Below are 13195 nucleotides of genomic sequence, written 5' to 3'. Positions count from 1 at the left end.
GCAGAAGGTTTTATTTCAATGTCTTGTTCCACGTATAAGAATGAGTTGTCAATAGAAATAATATGAAACCTGTCGCAAGCAATATCTACTGTTGTTGAAGAACCTTCTCCAAACTCACCTACATTTCCATAAGAAACAGCAGTTGTATATTCGTAAGTTCCAGGAACTATTTCTGACCTTCTAATGGCATTGTCGCATTCGTTATACCATTCGGAAACATTTCCGTTCATGGCATCCAAAACTGTTGGCGTTATATTCTGAGCGGCGTACATTTCATATGGGTAAAAATATAGAATAGTTGGATTTATGTGTCATAATAGAACCCACTCGTACCAAGCTTTACTTTCTTCCTGACTGAGTTTTTAACTCTTCTTTTTCCTTCATTGCCACTACTTTCACTAGATGAAGTTACTTCTTCACTACTTTCACTTTGTTCTACTCTTCTCTTCTTCTTTGGTGTCGCTTTTGGTAACTTGCCCTCTGCTTCAAGTTGTAGCATCTTTGCCTCATGTTCACCTAGTATGTTGTAAATTTCCCATGTCCTTTTTGCCTTTGGGCTCTGGTCGCCCATCTCAGGTAACCAATATCCTAGAAAGATTTTGTCATAGTTTGTATTTGAGTCTTCGCGTATTGTTTGCATGACTCTTTCCTGAGTTTCCGGTTCAAGCTCTTCAAACAGAGCTTGTCCATATGGAATAAGCTCGTTTCCAAATATATGTTTTTGTAGCCATTCTGGTTTTCTTTCCATGTTACCAATAATATCTTTTGTGAATGGGAAAGCTTTTACCCAATGTTTCAGTCTTGCGTCATTTATTTCTGTAGTTGGTTTTATTTTGTCAAGGAACATGTTTTTCAATACTAACATTTCATTTGGTACTGTCCATTTGAGTTTTCTTAAATATTCATCCTTCTCAGTTCATTGTCTGCAAAGTAAGTTTTTATGACATTTTGTAAACTTTCGTTTGCAATGTCATGTACAATAGGTTCTCTTCCTTCTATCTCCCTAACTTTCTTTCTAAACTCTTCACCAAATATACCATCTCTATGGTTCTGTGTAGTTCTTTGAGATAAATGTTTTAGAACGTCAGGTGTTATATTTCCATCAGCCATGTTCATTTCATACTGGTCCAAAATATCTGCATGTTTCATATCTTTCAATGGCATTAACGCCGCGCTGAAAATACCAGCTATATCTGGTTCACCATTCACTTCCATTGCGTCTACAACTTCTTGGAATTGTGGTTGTAAGTTTATGAACCACCTATCCGGATTAGCTTTATGACCCCATCTCATTGTAGTTCCATAGTCTGCAGAAACAAAAGTAGGTTTGTTTCCATATTGGTTAGGTTCTGAATGAACTTTAAACAATGTTTCATTTCTATATGTTTTGGTGAAATTTAACCTTTTATTTTCACCGAGTTCAGCCAAAGATTGAACGTTATATGGTCGTAAGTAAAAAGGATTGTTGTATTTGCGTACACTTTCTTTCAGTTCTTCCATTCTATGCTGAATATTTTCATCTGATGTTGGAGTCTTTTGTATGTCGGCGAACATTTTTCGATATTCTTCTACTATGTCAGCTGAATTTTTCTTAGACTCTTGGAAAGATTCCATATTCTCCGCATACACTTGTTGAGGGTCAAGATTTTTCGGCTGTTCCAAATCTTCATCTAGTTCTGTGAAGTTAGTTTCCAAAGGAGGACTTGTTCGTTTCCTTCTGGCTCTTCTAGCTGTTGTTGCTGAACTATTTCTTCCATGTCTGGTTGTATCTGAACTTCTTCCTGTGGAGTTTCTTGTACCTCATCTGCTGGCATTTCATATATTCCGAGACCGTTTTTAACAAGTTCCCTATTTAAGTCATCCGCATTCATAACCCTTTCTTCTTTCGTTCCGTCTCTATTTTTTACGCGTTTCATGAAGATAGTTGACTTATCATTTATCTCTGACACCAAATATCTCGGAGTAAATTCATCCATGTCATTTGGATGATATGCTATTAAATCATATCCCTTAGCGAGCTTGTATTTTCCAGGTTTGAAATTATATCCCATTTGGTGCTGAACCATAAAGCTAAATAGGTTCGGGTCAGTATTTCCTTCCTTGAACTTTCTAATAGCTTCTTTATATCTGTCACTAAAGTCAAGAGTATCTGGGTAACCATAATTTTCCTTAAGCATTTTTAAGAATTCTTGGTTTCCTTGTTCTCTACTTCTTTTATGTCCTTGCTCTGTTTGTGGTTGTTGTTGTGCAGTGTTTTGAACTGTTGGTTGTGGTGCAGTGTTTTGAACTGTTGGTTGTGGTGCAGTGTTTTGAACTGTTGGTTGTGGTGCAGTGTTTTGAACTGTTGGTTGTGGTGCAGTGTTTTGAACTGTTGGTTGTGGTGCAGTGTTTTGAACTGTTGGTTGTTGTGTTGGTTGTTGTGTTGGTTTTGGTGCATGCCTGTGTCTGTGTCCATGTGACGATGTAAATGTTTTAGGTAGTCCTGGTGCAGGTGCTTCTCTTGGAGGGTTTGGTGGTATATAAGTTCCACCAGCTGGCACATATGTTCCATCTGCAGCATAATGTCCTACCTGACTTTTCGTTCTTAAGAAAGCATTTACTAGGTCTGTTTTGGTCTGTTGTAACTCTTTTTCTTGACTTTCCACAACAGTTGCTCTAACGGCGTCATAGGCACTTTGAACTGCCTGTCTCGTTGCTGCATCTGTTATTTTCGTCATATTTTGTGCTACTTCTCTTAACTCTTTGTCGAAACCTTCAGACTTCAGTTTCTTTCCAGATGAGAAGTCGTTCACTAGTTTCACCTTACTATGAAGAGCTTCGAAGGCATTCTTAAAGTCAGCATTCATTAAAGCTTCATTTGAACTGTCTTCATCCGCTTGTATTTTTGTCCTTATTGACCCTATAAGTTGGGCTGCTTTAGCGTTGGCTTGGGCATCTAACCAGTCATTATTAGCTTTTATATATTCTGCGCTTTTCATTACCTTTTGCATGGCTGCGTCGTTATTTTTACTTTCTTGTGCTAAGTTTTCATACTGTACGGTTTGGTTTTGCAACTGTAAAAGTTTTTCTGCCTTTACATTTGCTTCAACTTCTTTTTTATACTCATCGCTATCCATATATGTCTTCAGGGCTTTTTGTTTTATTTCTTCATCTTTCAGTACTTTATATTGAGTAGTATGGTTTTTCAAATTTATAACATCTTGTTCCATTTTTGCTACTTCTGCTGCTTTTTCTGACACTTTTTTCGCATATTCCTCTGTACTTAGTTCTTTCAGTTGTTCTTCTTTCTTCTTTTTCTCTACGTTTAACTCATTGAGTTTCTTTGTGTGTCTGTCATATTCTAGTTTCTTTTCGTTTTCACTTATTTGTTTCTGTATGTCTATGTTTGACTTTTTGACATCTGTTATTTGATTTTTGAGTGAACTCAAATTCATTTGACTTTGAGGGTTATAAGCTGTTCCGTCTGCAGCTCCACCATAGCCTGCCATTTTCGCTAAAAGTGCCGCTCTTAAACCTCCACTCTGTGCACCAATAACTCGGTTTAAAAGCATAGGGTTGCTTGACATTTGTTGCAACATAGTGGGGTCATTCATCATTTGTTGTTGCAACTGTTGTTGTGGTGTCAGTTTTACTATTGGATGTTTCAATGCTCCCTTCCTCTTACGTATATTCTTACGTAGCTTACGTGGCATTTTAAGTGAAGTAAAAAGCGGTTTTTGACAGATGTTTATATGACACTTTTTGTTCAGCACAAAAAACTACTCGGTCAAAGTGTTGTCAGTTTTGTAAAATAACCATCCTATCTCATTCTATAAGGGGGAAAGTCTTCTCAAAGTATACTTCCTTGGAACGCCTGTAACTTTTCCTGTAGCGACGATAGACCCTTACTTGTCCGGACAAAGTTATACTAAACATCTTCAGGGCTAGAGGGCACGAAGTGCCTGGAGGCCCCAATACCCTTTTTTTTACCGTATATTATTTTTTAAGCTATCTTATTTTTTGAAATTTGATTCAAATCTTTGGTCGCAAGAAGAATTGCATGATAAATAAAAACATTTAATCAAAGTCAATTTTATTTTTCATATTCAAATGGACTGAGTGTTAACATTTAACATTTTTTGCTAATTGTCGTCAAAAATTAGACGTAAAGCAAAAATTGATATTTCATATGGTTTTATGATAGATAAGCATTATATTCCCACTCATTATATTCGTAAATTTTGAGGTTTATCCTTCGCTTTTAAGATCATTGAATTTGATTTTTATATAAAATAGTTATATATTAGAAAATAATATGAGTTTATGTGATATTATTTTTCAGAAGATTTCATTCTATATGCCTATGAAAAGTACTCTCAAAACTAACTTTTTCCTAATTATAATTAAATCTAGAATATTGTATTATGCTTAGTATTATTTCATTTTTCTCATTCAATTTAGAATTGACAAATGTCAAAAAATTGAGAGCTGTCACTTTTGATGAATTTCTGTTTATTACAATGCTATGATATTTTTATGCCTTATTTCATTTCTCTTATACCCTACGTTCCCAACTTCTGGAAAACGGTTTTTCACCTTTATGATCAGTTTCAGACACTTTGGGAGTCTCCCAAACTTTGATATTTTGCATTATGATAGAGAAACGTGTCTAGTTTAACGCACAGTTGTTTTAAAGGCAAATGATGATATCACATGAAATTATCAAATTATCAAATTTTGAAGTACAAGTCCAAAGGGTTAATTAGATCCTACACAGATGTGCGATAGTGAAACATATGTGTTCTTGATTTGAGAAGTCCTACTGATAGAGGTATGAATCTCACAGCTTTGTGTGAGTGTGTCTGACACTTGTATAGAGTGGAATATGCGCCGACATATATTATATAATAACATGTAGTTGATAATTATGAAAAAATAGAATTTGATGCGAATGATATTGAAAGTTGTTTTGTAATTTGATATTTTTCTTATATGTGTTAATTAGTAAATGGCTTGTTTGTTGTGATCGTACTGTGAAAAATGAAAGGTATTTTAAATTAAAAAAATGAGATTTTGAGATATCTCTAGAATTAAGAATTTATTATGTATTTGACTTTTATATAACTATGTGTAAAGGATCTCGATGTCTATATGCTTTAAATAAAATTAAATAAAATGAGATAAAAAATTAAAATGGACAAGAAGATATATGGAAATGTAATTTGTATTGTATTGGTTGTTGGCAAAATGATTTTAATACAGATTTAAGGATTTGGAATGGATTTGAAATTAAATGATTTTTATTCAAGGAATAATAAGATTTTGAACTGGTTTTTATTTTGAGAATGTAAACTCCTTCCATAGGATATGTATTAGAAAGATCAATGTCAAACTTTTTGAAAGAATTGTTTTTTTGTTGAGCGATTTTCTCTCATTTGATAATATTTTTAAGTTGGCGTATCTTACTCCCTTCCAAAAATATGTATTAGAAAGATCAATGTCAAACTTTTTGAAAGAATTGTTTTTTTGTTGAGTGATTTTCTCTCATTTGATAATATTTTTAAGTTGGCGTATCTTACGCCCTTCCAAATATTTCTTAAAAATTTAAATTTGTCTCATCTCCAATTCTTAAGGGTGGCTTCCGACCAAATTGTCACTTTTTAGCCCAAGTGAGAAAATTTCGTAATTTATAACCAAGTTTTTTAAAATCTATATTTAATAAAGATTCTATTTTTCTTATTAAATTTCAAAAATGAGGGGGTTCGGAATCGTCCACAAATTGCCGAAAGGGTTTTTGCCAGTTTTGAATCCGCTTATTTTTATCGACCAAAATTATAATAAATATAATTTTCGATAAGTATTCTACCCAAATGATTCTTCAAAAAATTATTTTTCGGATTTTATTCCGTAAAAAAAAGTTACAGAAAACACTTATAAAATTTCGAATTTTCCCTAAAAAATTCAGTGCAGGTCGATTTAAGAGATTTTTCAAAAATAATCATATCAGTAGATAGGGTATAATATAGAGGAGCTTTATGAATAACTCAAAATCCGGGAAACTCAATATTCAACGAGAAAAACGCTTAACGAATCTCACTTTTGGTGTAAACATCACAAAAAATTGAGAGAGCTTTCTGGTCGGAAGCCTCCCTTAATTTAAAAAAATTTCAAAATCCATAATAGTAAACATTTCTTATTTTTATTTAAATCTGAAAAAAAAATAAATTTAAACAATTTCTCTACACACGACGGTTTCGGCGGTTTTCAGAATGGTTGACAACTGAATTCATCAGGATAATGTCGGTTGGGGTGCCCTTCTTGGCCTCCTGAGTACTCACCAAGATACCCCCAGCTCCCGCAAAACACCTCCCATAGGTGAGCATTAACTGATGAAGTTATTGACAACTTTATCTGATTTTTTTCTTTGTTTTTTTGTTAAGATTTCTTAACCAAAGACTCGAAAACAAAACTTCGCTTCAAGTTGCTGTCTTCCCAGTTACTCTGTCGCAATCTTTTGTCTGATTGCGTGCAAAGTTCTGCTCCTTTGAGACTTTGCCCGACAGATGCATCTGGGAAACAGCATCCAAGCAGCTTATCGCTTCAAGTTGCTGTCTTCCCAGTTACTCTGTCGCAATCTTTTGTCTGATTGCGTGCAAAGTTCTGCTCCTTTGAGACTTTGCCCGACAGATGCATCTGGGAAACAGCACCCAAGCAGCTTATCGCTTCAAGTTGCTGTCTTCCCAGTTACTCTGTCGCAATCTTTTGTCTGATTGCGTGCAAAGTTCTGCTCCATGAATTATCAAATATGTGCCCTTTCAGGAGAGATAACAAGCTCATGCCTCCTGGAATGGCGGATTGTTCAACAATCTTCTTCTGATTGCAGAACTTTCAACTGACAAGAGTGCACAATACACTCCTGTCGGTCAAAGTTTCGCATTCAAGTTATGAATGGGGAACTTGATATCATTCTGGGAGACATTCAGTGACAATGTCTCCCAGAATGAGACACTGTGACCGACAAGAGTGCACAATACACTCCTGTCGGTCAAAGTTTTGCAATCACATTCTGATTGCAGAAGATTGTCTCATTCTGGGAGACATTCAGAGGCAATGTCTCCCGGAATGAGACACTGTAACCGACAAGAGTGCACAATACACTCCTGTCGGTCAAAGTTTCGCATTCAAGTTATGAATGGGGAACTTGATATCATTCTGGGAGACATGCAGTGACAATGTCTCCCGGAATGAGACACTGTGACCGACAAGAGTGCACAATACACTCCTGTCGGTCAAAGTTTTGCAATCACATTCTGATTGCAGAAGATTGTCTCATTCTGGGAGACATTCAGAGGCAATGTCTCCCGGAATGAGACACTGTAACCGACAAGAGTGCACAATACACTCCTGTCGGTCAAAGTTTCGCATTCAAGTTATGAATGGGGAACTTGATATCATTCTGGGAGACATGCAGTGACAATGTCTCCCGGAATGAGACACTGTGACCGACAAGAGTGCACAATACACTCCTGTCGGTCAAAGTTTCGCATTCAAGTTATGAATGGGGAACTTGATATCATTCTGGGAGACATTCAGAGGCAATGTCTCCCGGAATGAGACACTGTAACCGACAAGAGTGCACAATACACTCCTGTCGGTCAAAGTTTCGCATTCAAGTTATGAATGGGGAACTTGATATCATTCTGGGAGACATTCAGTGACAATGTCTCCCAGAATGAGACACTGTGACCGACAAGAGTGCACAATACACTCCTGTCGGTCAAAGTTTTGCAATCACATTCTGATTGCAGAAGATTGTCTCATTCTGGGAGACATTCAGAGGCAATGTCTCCCGGAATGAGACACTGTAACCGACAAGAGTGCACAATACACTCCTGTCGGTCAAAGTTTCGCATTCAAGTTATGAATGGGGAACTTGATATCATTCTGGGAGACATGCAGTGACAATGTCTCCCGGAATGAGACACTGTGACCGACAAGAGTGCACAATACACTCCTGTCGGTCAAAGTTTTGCAATCACATTCTGATTGCAGAAGATTGTCTCATTCTGGGAGACATTCAGAGGCAATGTCTCCCGGAATGAGACACTGTAACCGACAAGAGTGCACAATACACTCCTGTCGGTCAAAGTTCCGCATTCAAGTTATGAATGGGGAACTTGATATCATTCTGGGAGACATGCAGTGACAATGTCTCCCGAATGAGACACTGTACCGACAAGAGTGCACAATACACCCTGTCGGTCAAAGTTTTGCAATCACATTCTGATTGCAGAAGATTGTCTCATTCTGGGAGACATTCAGAGGCAATGTCTCCCGGAATGAGACACTGTAACCGACAAGAGTGCACAATACACTCCTGTCGGTCAAAGTTTCGCATTCAAGTTATGAATGGGGAACTTGATATCATTCTGGGAGACATTCAGTGACAATGTCTCCCAGAATGAGACACTGTGACCGACAAGAGTGCACAATACACTCCTGTCGGTCAAAGTTTTGCAATCACATTCTGATTGCAGAAGATTGTCTCATTCTGGGAGACATTCAGAGGCAATGTCTCCCGGAATGAGACACTGTAACCGACAAGAGTGCACAATACACTCCTGTCGGTCAAAGTTTCGCATTCAAGTTATGAATGGGGAACTTGATATCATTCTGGGAGACATGCAGTGACAATGTCTCCCGGAATGAGACACTGTGACCGACAAGAGTGCACAATACACTCCTGTCGGTCAAAGTTTTGCAATCACATTCTGATTGCAGAAGATTGTCTCATTCTGGGAGACATTCAGAGGCAATGTCTCCCGGAATGAGACACTGTAACCGACAAGAGTGCACAATACACTCCTGTCGGTCAAAGTTTCGCATTCAAGTTATGAATGGGGAACTTGATATCATTCTGGGAGACATGCAGTGACAATGTCTCCCGGAATGAGACACTGTGACCGACAAGAGTGCACAATACACTCCTGTCGGTCAAAGTTTCGCATTCAAGTTATGAATGGGGAACTTGATATCATTCTGGGAGACATTCAGTGACAATGTCTCCCAGAATGAGACACTGTGACCGACAAGAGTGCACAATACACTCCTGTCGGTCAAAGTTTTGCAATCACATTCTGATTGCAGAAGATTGTCTCATTCTGGGAGACATTCAGAGGCAATGTCTCCCGGAATGAGACACTGTGACCGACAAGAGTGCACAATACACTCCTGTCGGTCAAAGTTTCGCATTCAAGTTATGAATGGGGAACTTGATATCATTCTGGGAGACATGCAGTGACAATGTCTCCCAGAATGAGACACTGTGACCGACAAGAGTGCACAATACACTCCTGTCGGTCAAAGTTTTGCAATCACATTCTGATTGCAGAAGATTGTCTCATTCTGGGAGACATTCAGAGGCAATGTCTCCCGGAATGAGACACTGTGACCGACAAGAGTGCACAATACACTCCTGTCGGTCAAAGTTTCGCATTCAAGTTATGAATGGGGAACTTGATATCATTCTGGGAGACATTCAGTGACAATGTCTCCCAGAATGAGACACTGTGACCGACAAGAGTGCACAATACACTCCTGTCGGTCAAAGTTTTGCAATCACATTCTGATTGCAGAAGATTGTCTCATTCTGGGAGACATTCAGAGGCAATGTCTCCCGGAATGAGACACTGTAACCGACAAGAGTGCACAATACACTCCTGTCGGTCAAAGTTCCGCATTCAAGTTATGAATGGGGAACTTGATATCATTCTGGGAGACATGCAGTGACAATGTCTCCCAGAATGAGACACTGTGACCGACAAGAGTGCACAATACACTCCTGTCGGTCAAAGTTTTGCAATCACATTCTGATTGCAGAAGATTGTCTCATTCTGGGAGACATTCAGAGGCAATGTCTCCCGGAATGAGACACTGTAACCGACAAGAGTGCACAATACACTTAATGTTTTCAAATTTTCAGATTTAAATTTAATCTTTATTTTCATCATCATTTATAGTCTTGTTCCTTTATACAGTTATAATAAATTATCGTCAGATTCTAATATTTAAGATTCTTACTACTCAATTCAATATAATTATGTTAGTCACTCATATTCAGGAGAATAATTTAAAAATCTATAGCTCATATTTTGATAGTTATATATTTAGATGATATATATTGCAATTCCGGTTTCAACACGATCAAATGCCAAACCAAGACAAAATATATATGAATTTTCAAAATATCGATTTACATTAGAATCTATATCTAATTTTATCAATACACAAGTAGTGAATGTTCAATACATCTTTGAGCAACGTGAATAGCACAATTTTATAGGATTATTAGTTGATTATATAAAATATAAGCCAAATCGAATCTGCTGTATAGTACTTTAGTTTATCATTGAATGTTAAATGTGTTCATATAAATATTTGTGTCAGATATTGCATTTTCTAATTTCAAAATTTATCTCATGAAGTTAGAATTTATTTGATCATACAACATCATGTTAGTCAAACCAGAGTTCAATGGCGATTCTAAAATGGAACAAATGCTTGTTTTATCAAATTGTTAAAATATTAATCTAAAAAACTTAATATCTAACCAAACCATTCTAGAATTATTATATACAGGTATGGACAATCTAAATGCACACAGAATTCGGAAAATTAAAAAGAATATTTATGAGATTATTAAATCTTATGTAATTCAATGAAAAGTAGATAATATGAATATCCATAGGCTATATATCAAAATATGAGTTTTTGGTTTGACCAATACTATACTAATGTGATCAAATTAATCTGATTTCTTAGATTTTCATTTGAAGCATTTGCAGTAGTAGGGTACCTTTATATATTAACATATTAAAAAATTGCGCTCCGATTCGCAGTTTCTTCATGATTTTGAGATTGCATTAGATTTCGCGATGCAGAAAAAAATCACTTTAGATCCCCGTCAAACTCTAAGTATAAGCATGTCTCGATATGTAGAAACTGTCTGCGCTATTTATTTCCCGGCTCAAAAAACCACGGTGTCTGTGTGAGGAAAATACCCATTTTAGGACCCTGGGTAGGGGGTCATGAAAATTTTCCAAGAGTTGGAAATATAGGGTATTTGATAATCTGGTAAAATATAGTTCAGACTATAATCATTTTAGATTATTGATATATTTATATAGGTTAGAATAAAATTAGTTTCATTTTCTACTTTTATTTTGAATATAAATATGGGACAAATATACTCAAATACTTATAAAAAAGGAACTTAAAAAAAAAAAAAAAAAAAAGGTAGTGGGGCTTCCAGGCACTTCGTGCCCTCTAGCCCCGAAGATGTTTAGTATAAATGAAGTTTTTATTCGGAAAATTGTTAGTCTTCTGGTGTGAATTCGGAGGACTCTTCTTCTTCCTCCATTGCTTCTGGGAAGAAGCCTTCTTCTGGGTCGAAAACATTATATAATGTGTCGCTTTTCACAAATTATATATGTTTTCATGTTTTGTCACTTTTCTGTCACTTTTCGGGTAAAAACATTTTTATTATTATATATAAATGAATTTTACAAAACCACCGTTACCGTTCTTTGGAAATAAGAGTAAATGTAAAGATATTATATTGAGAGAACTTAAGAAACTACCGAATGGTCTAACATTTGTAGATTTGTTCGGTGGAAGTTTCTATATATCCCATTTGTGCCATATAATATTCCCAGACTCAAAGATTATATGCAATGACTTCGACAACTATATGGACCGTCTCAAACATATTCCAGACACAAACAATATATTGAAAGAGTTAAAAGAAAAGATACCTATAGGTAAGATGGAACGTATACCATTAGATAAGAAAAATATTGTGAGAGAGGTTTTGAAAAAAGCAGAATATATAGACTGGGATAGTATATCTGCTAGACTATTATATAGTGGTGCTATAAGAGTTCATGACATTGAAACACTTATGTCAAAAGTTTTATATCTTAACTATACAAATGTTTTCAAAGAGGACATAGAAAAATATATTGAGGGTATAGAGTTTGTGAGATGTCATTGGACAGAGTTGTATGAAAAATATAAAGACAAGGAAAATGTTTTCTTTATAGTGGACCCGCCGTTCTATAACACATGGGATTTTCAATACCAAGTAGACTGGACTTTGAGAGACTCTTTAGAAACTTTAGACGTTTTACATAACCATCCATGCTTTTACTTTACATCCGATAAAAGTGGTTTGGAAACCGTTATGAGATGGTTAGAGGACATACATGACTATGAGTTTAGATATGACAAGATAGAATATGAGAGAGGTCCTATAAACTGGAGAAAGTGTCACAATAAAGAAATTTTATTAGTAAGTAAATGTGGTTTGAAATCGGACTACTTGTTTTAGGTTTTTTCCATTGTGTCATTTATTTATTTGACGTGGCAGAAAAGTACAGAGAATATGAAGATGAACCAATGCCTGCAAATGTTCAGTATATGTACTCGTAAGAGATATTTTTATCTAATATTAAATGGACGCACAGAACTTAGCGAATGCACAGCAACCTGGACAACCAAACCCAGAGAATATTCCAAATGAAGTTAGAATACAAACTGCAATGGCAAACTATGGTCAAGTGCCAACAGATGTACAAATGCAAACTGCCATGTCAAATGACGCTGCGTTAGGTTTGCCACCATGGTATGCAAATATGAGATGGAAAGAGTTTTATACAAACCCTGAAGTGGGATATAAACAACTTTATGCAGATGACGCGAACACAGGAGTTGACCCAGAATATGTTTTCTACCAGAGGAGAAACAGAATGTATGAGCTCCAGTTAAAGAATGCTATGGAACTCAACAGGAAACGTAAGAGACTAGGCGGACATTAGATTTTTACATATAGTAAAATGGGTTTCTTCAGTAAGATAGGAAACTTCTTTCGAAATGTTGGAAGAGGTATATGGAATGGAATATAATGGAATTATAATACCATGACATTGCAGTGAATTCTGTATATATTTGTTCGTCTTTCTTTGGATTGTCTTCGTAGATTTGAAATGACACTTGTGAATTTTGTTTGTCATATACAATTCTCACATAAAGTGTGCTCTCGGTATTTGCATATTCATCAGCATATTTTGCATAACATGAATTTATTTTATCTTCTATATTTTTTAACGCAGTCTGTAGAGAAGATGAAAGGTCAACTTGTATTAGCTCAATTTCTTCC

At 36.1% G+C, this 13195-nt stretch overlaps 3 protein-coding genes and 1 pseudogene across 4 annotated transcripts, besides 5 other annotated features; 2 read left to right on the top strand and 2 right to left on the bottom strand.

Moving 5' to 3' along the window:
* Positions 1 to 1350: part of a mobile genetic element that runs on past the window's edge.
* On the bottom strand, positions 305 to 1110 carry TVAGG3_0176220 (annotated as a pseudogene). Its single transcript has one exon. A coding segment is annotated over exon 1 (806 nt).
* Positions 1351 to 1703: 353 nt separating the features above from the next.
* Positions 1704 to 3692, bottom strand: TVAGG3_0176200 (protein of unknown function, DUF4106 family; the record flags this gene model as incomplete). The annotated part of the gene is made up of 1 exon (XM_051225463.1): positions 1704 to 3692. A coding segment is annotated over one exon (1989 nt), but the record flags the coding sequence as incomplete, so codon positions are not given.
* Positions 3693 to 4460: 768 nt separating this feature from the next.
* Positions 4461 to 4497: a mobile genetic element.
* Positions 4461 to 4497: a terminal%2Cinverted (terminal inverted repeat of Banshee-A3 transposon ID:TVAGG3_0176190).
* A 1114-nt stretch (positions 4498 to 5611) lies between these two features.
* Positions 5612 to 6130: a mobile genetic element.
* A 5403-nt stretch (positions 6131 to 11533) lies between these two features.
* On the top strand, positions 11534 to 12045 carry TVAGG3_0176170 (phage tail repeat-like family; the record flags this gene model as incomplete). The annotated part of the gene is made up of 1 exon (XM_051225462.1): positions 11534 to 12045. A coding segment is annotated over one exon (512 nt), but the record flags the coding sequence as incomplete, so codon positions are not given.
* Positions 12046 to 12491: 446 nt separating this feature from the next.
* On the top strand, positions 12492 to 12854 carry TVAGG3_0176160 (uncharacterized protein; the record flags this gene model as incomplete). The annotated part of the gene is made up of 1 exon (XM_051225461.1): positions 12492 to 12854. The coding sequence occupies one exon, from the start codon at positions 12492 to 12494 to the stop codon at positions 12852 to 12854; it is 363 nt and encodes a 120-aa protein (XP_051110447.1).
* A 94-nt stretch (positions 12855 to 12948) lies between these two features.
* Positions 12949 to 13195: part of a mobile genetic element that runs on past the window's edge.

Source organism: Trichomonas vaginalis, chromosome IV (assembly GCF_026262505.1).
Source record: "Trichomonas vaginalis G3 chromosome IV, whole genome shotgun sequence".
Taxonomy (NCBI): Eukaryota; Parabasalia; order Trichomonadida; family Trichomonadidae; genus Trichomonas; species Trichomonas vaginalis.
This window is presented reverse-complemented; position numbering and strand designations above follow the sequence as displayed.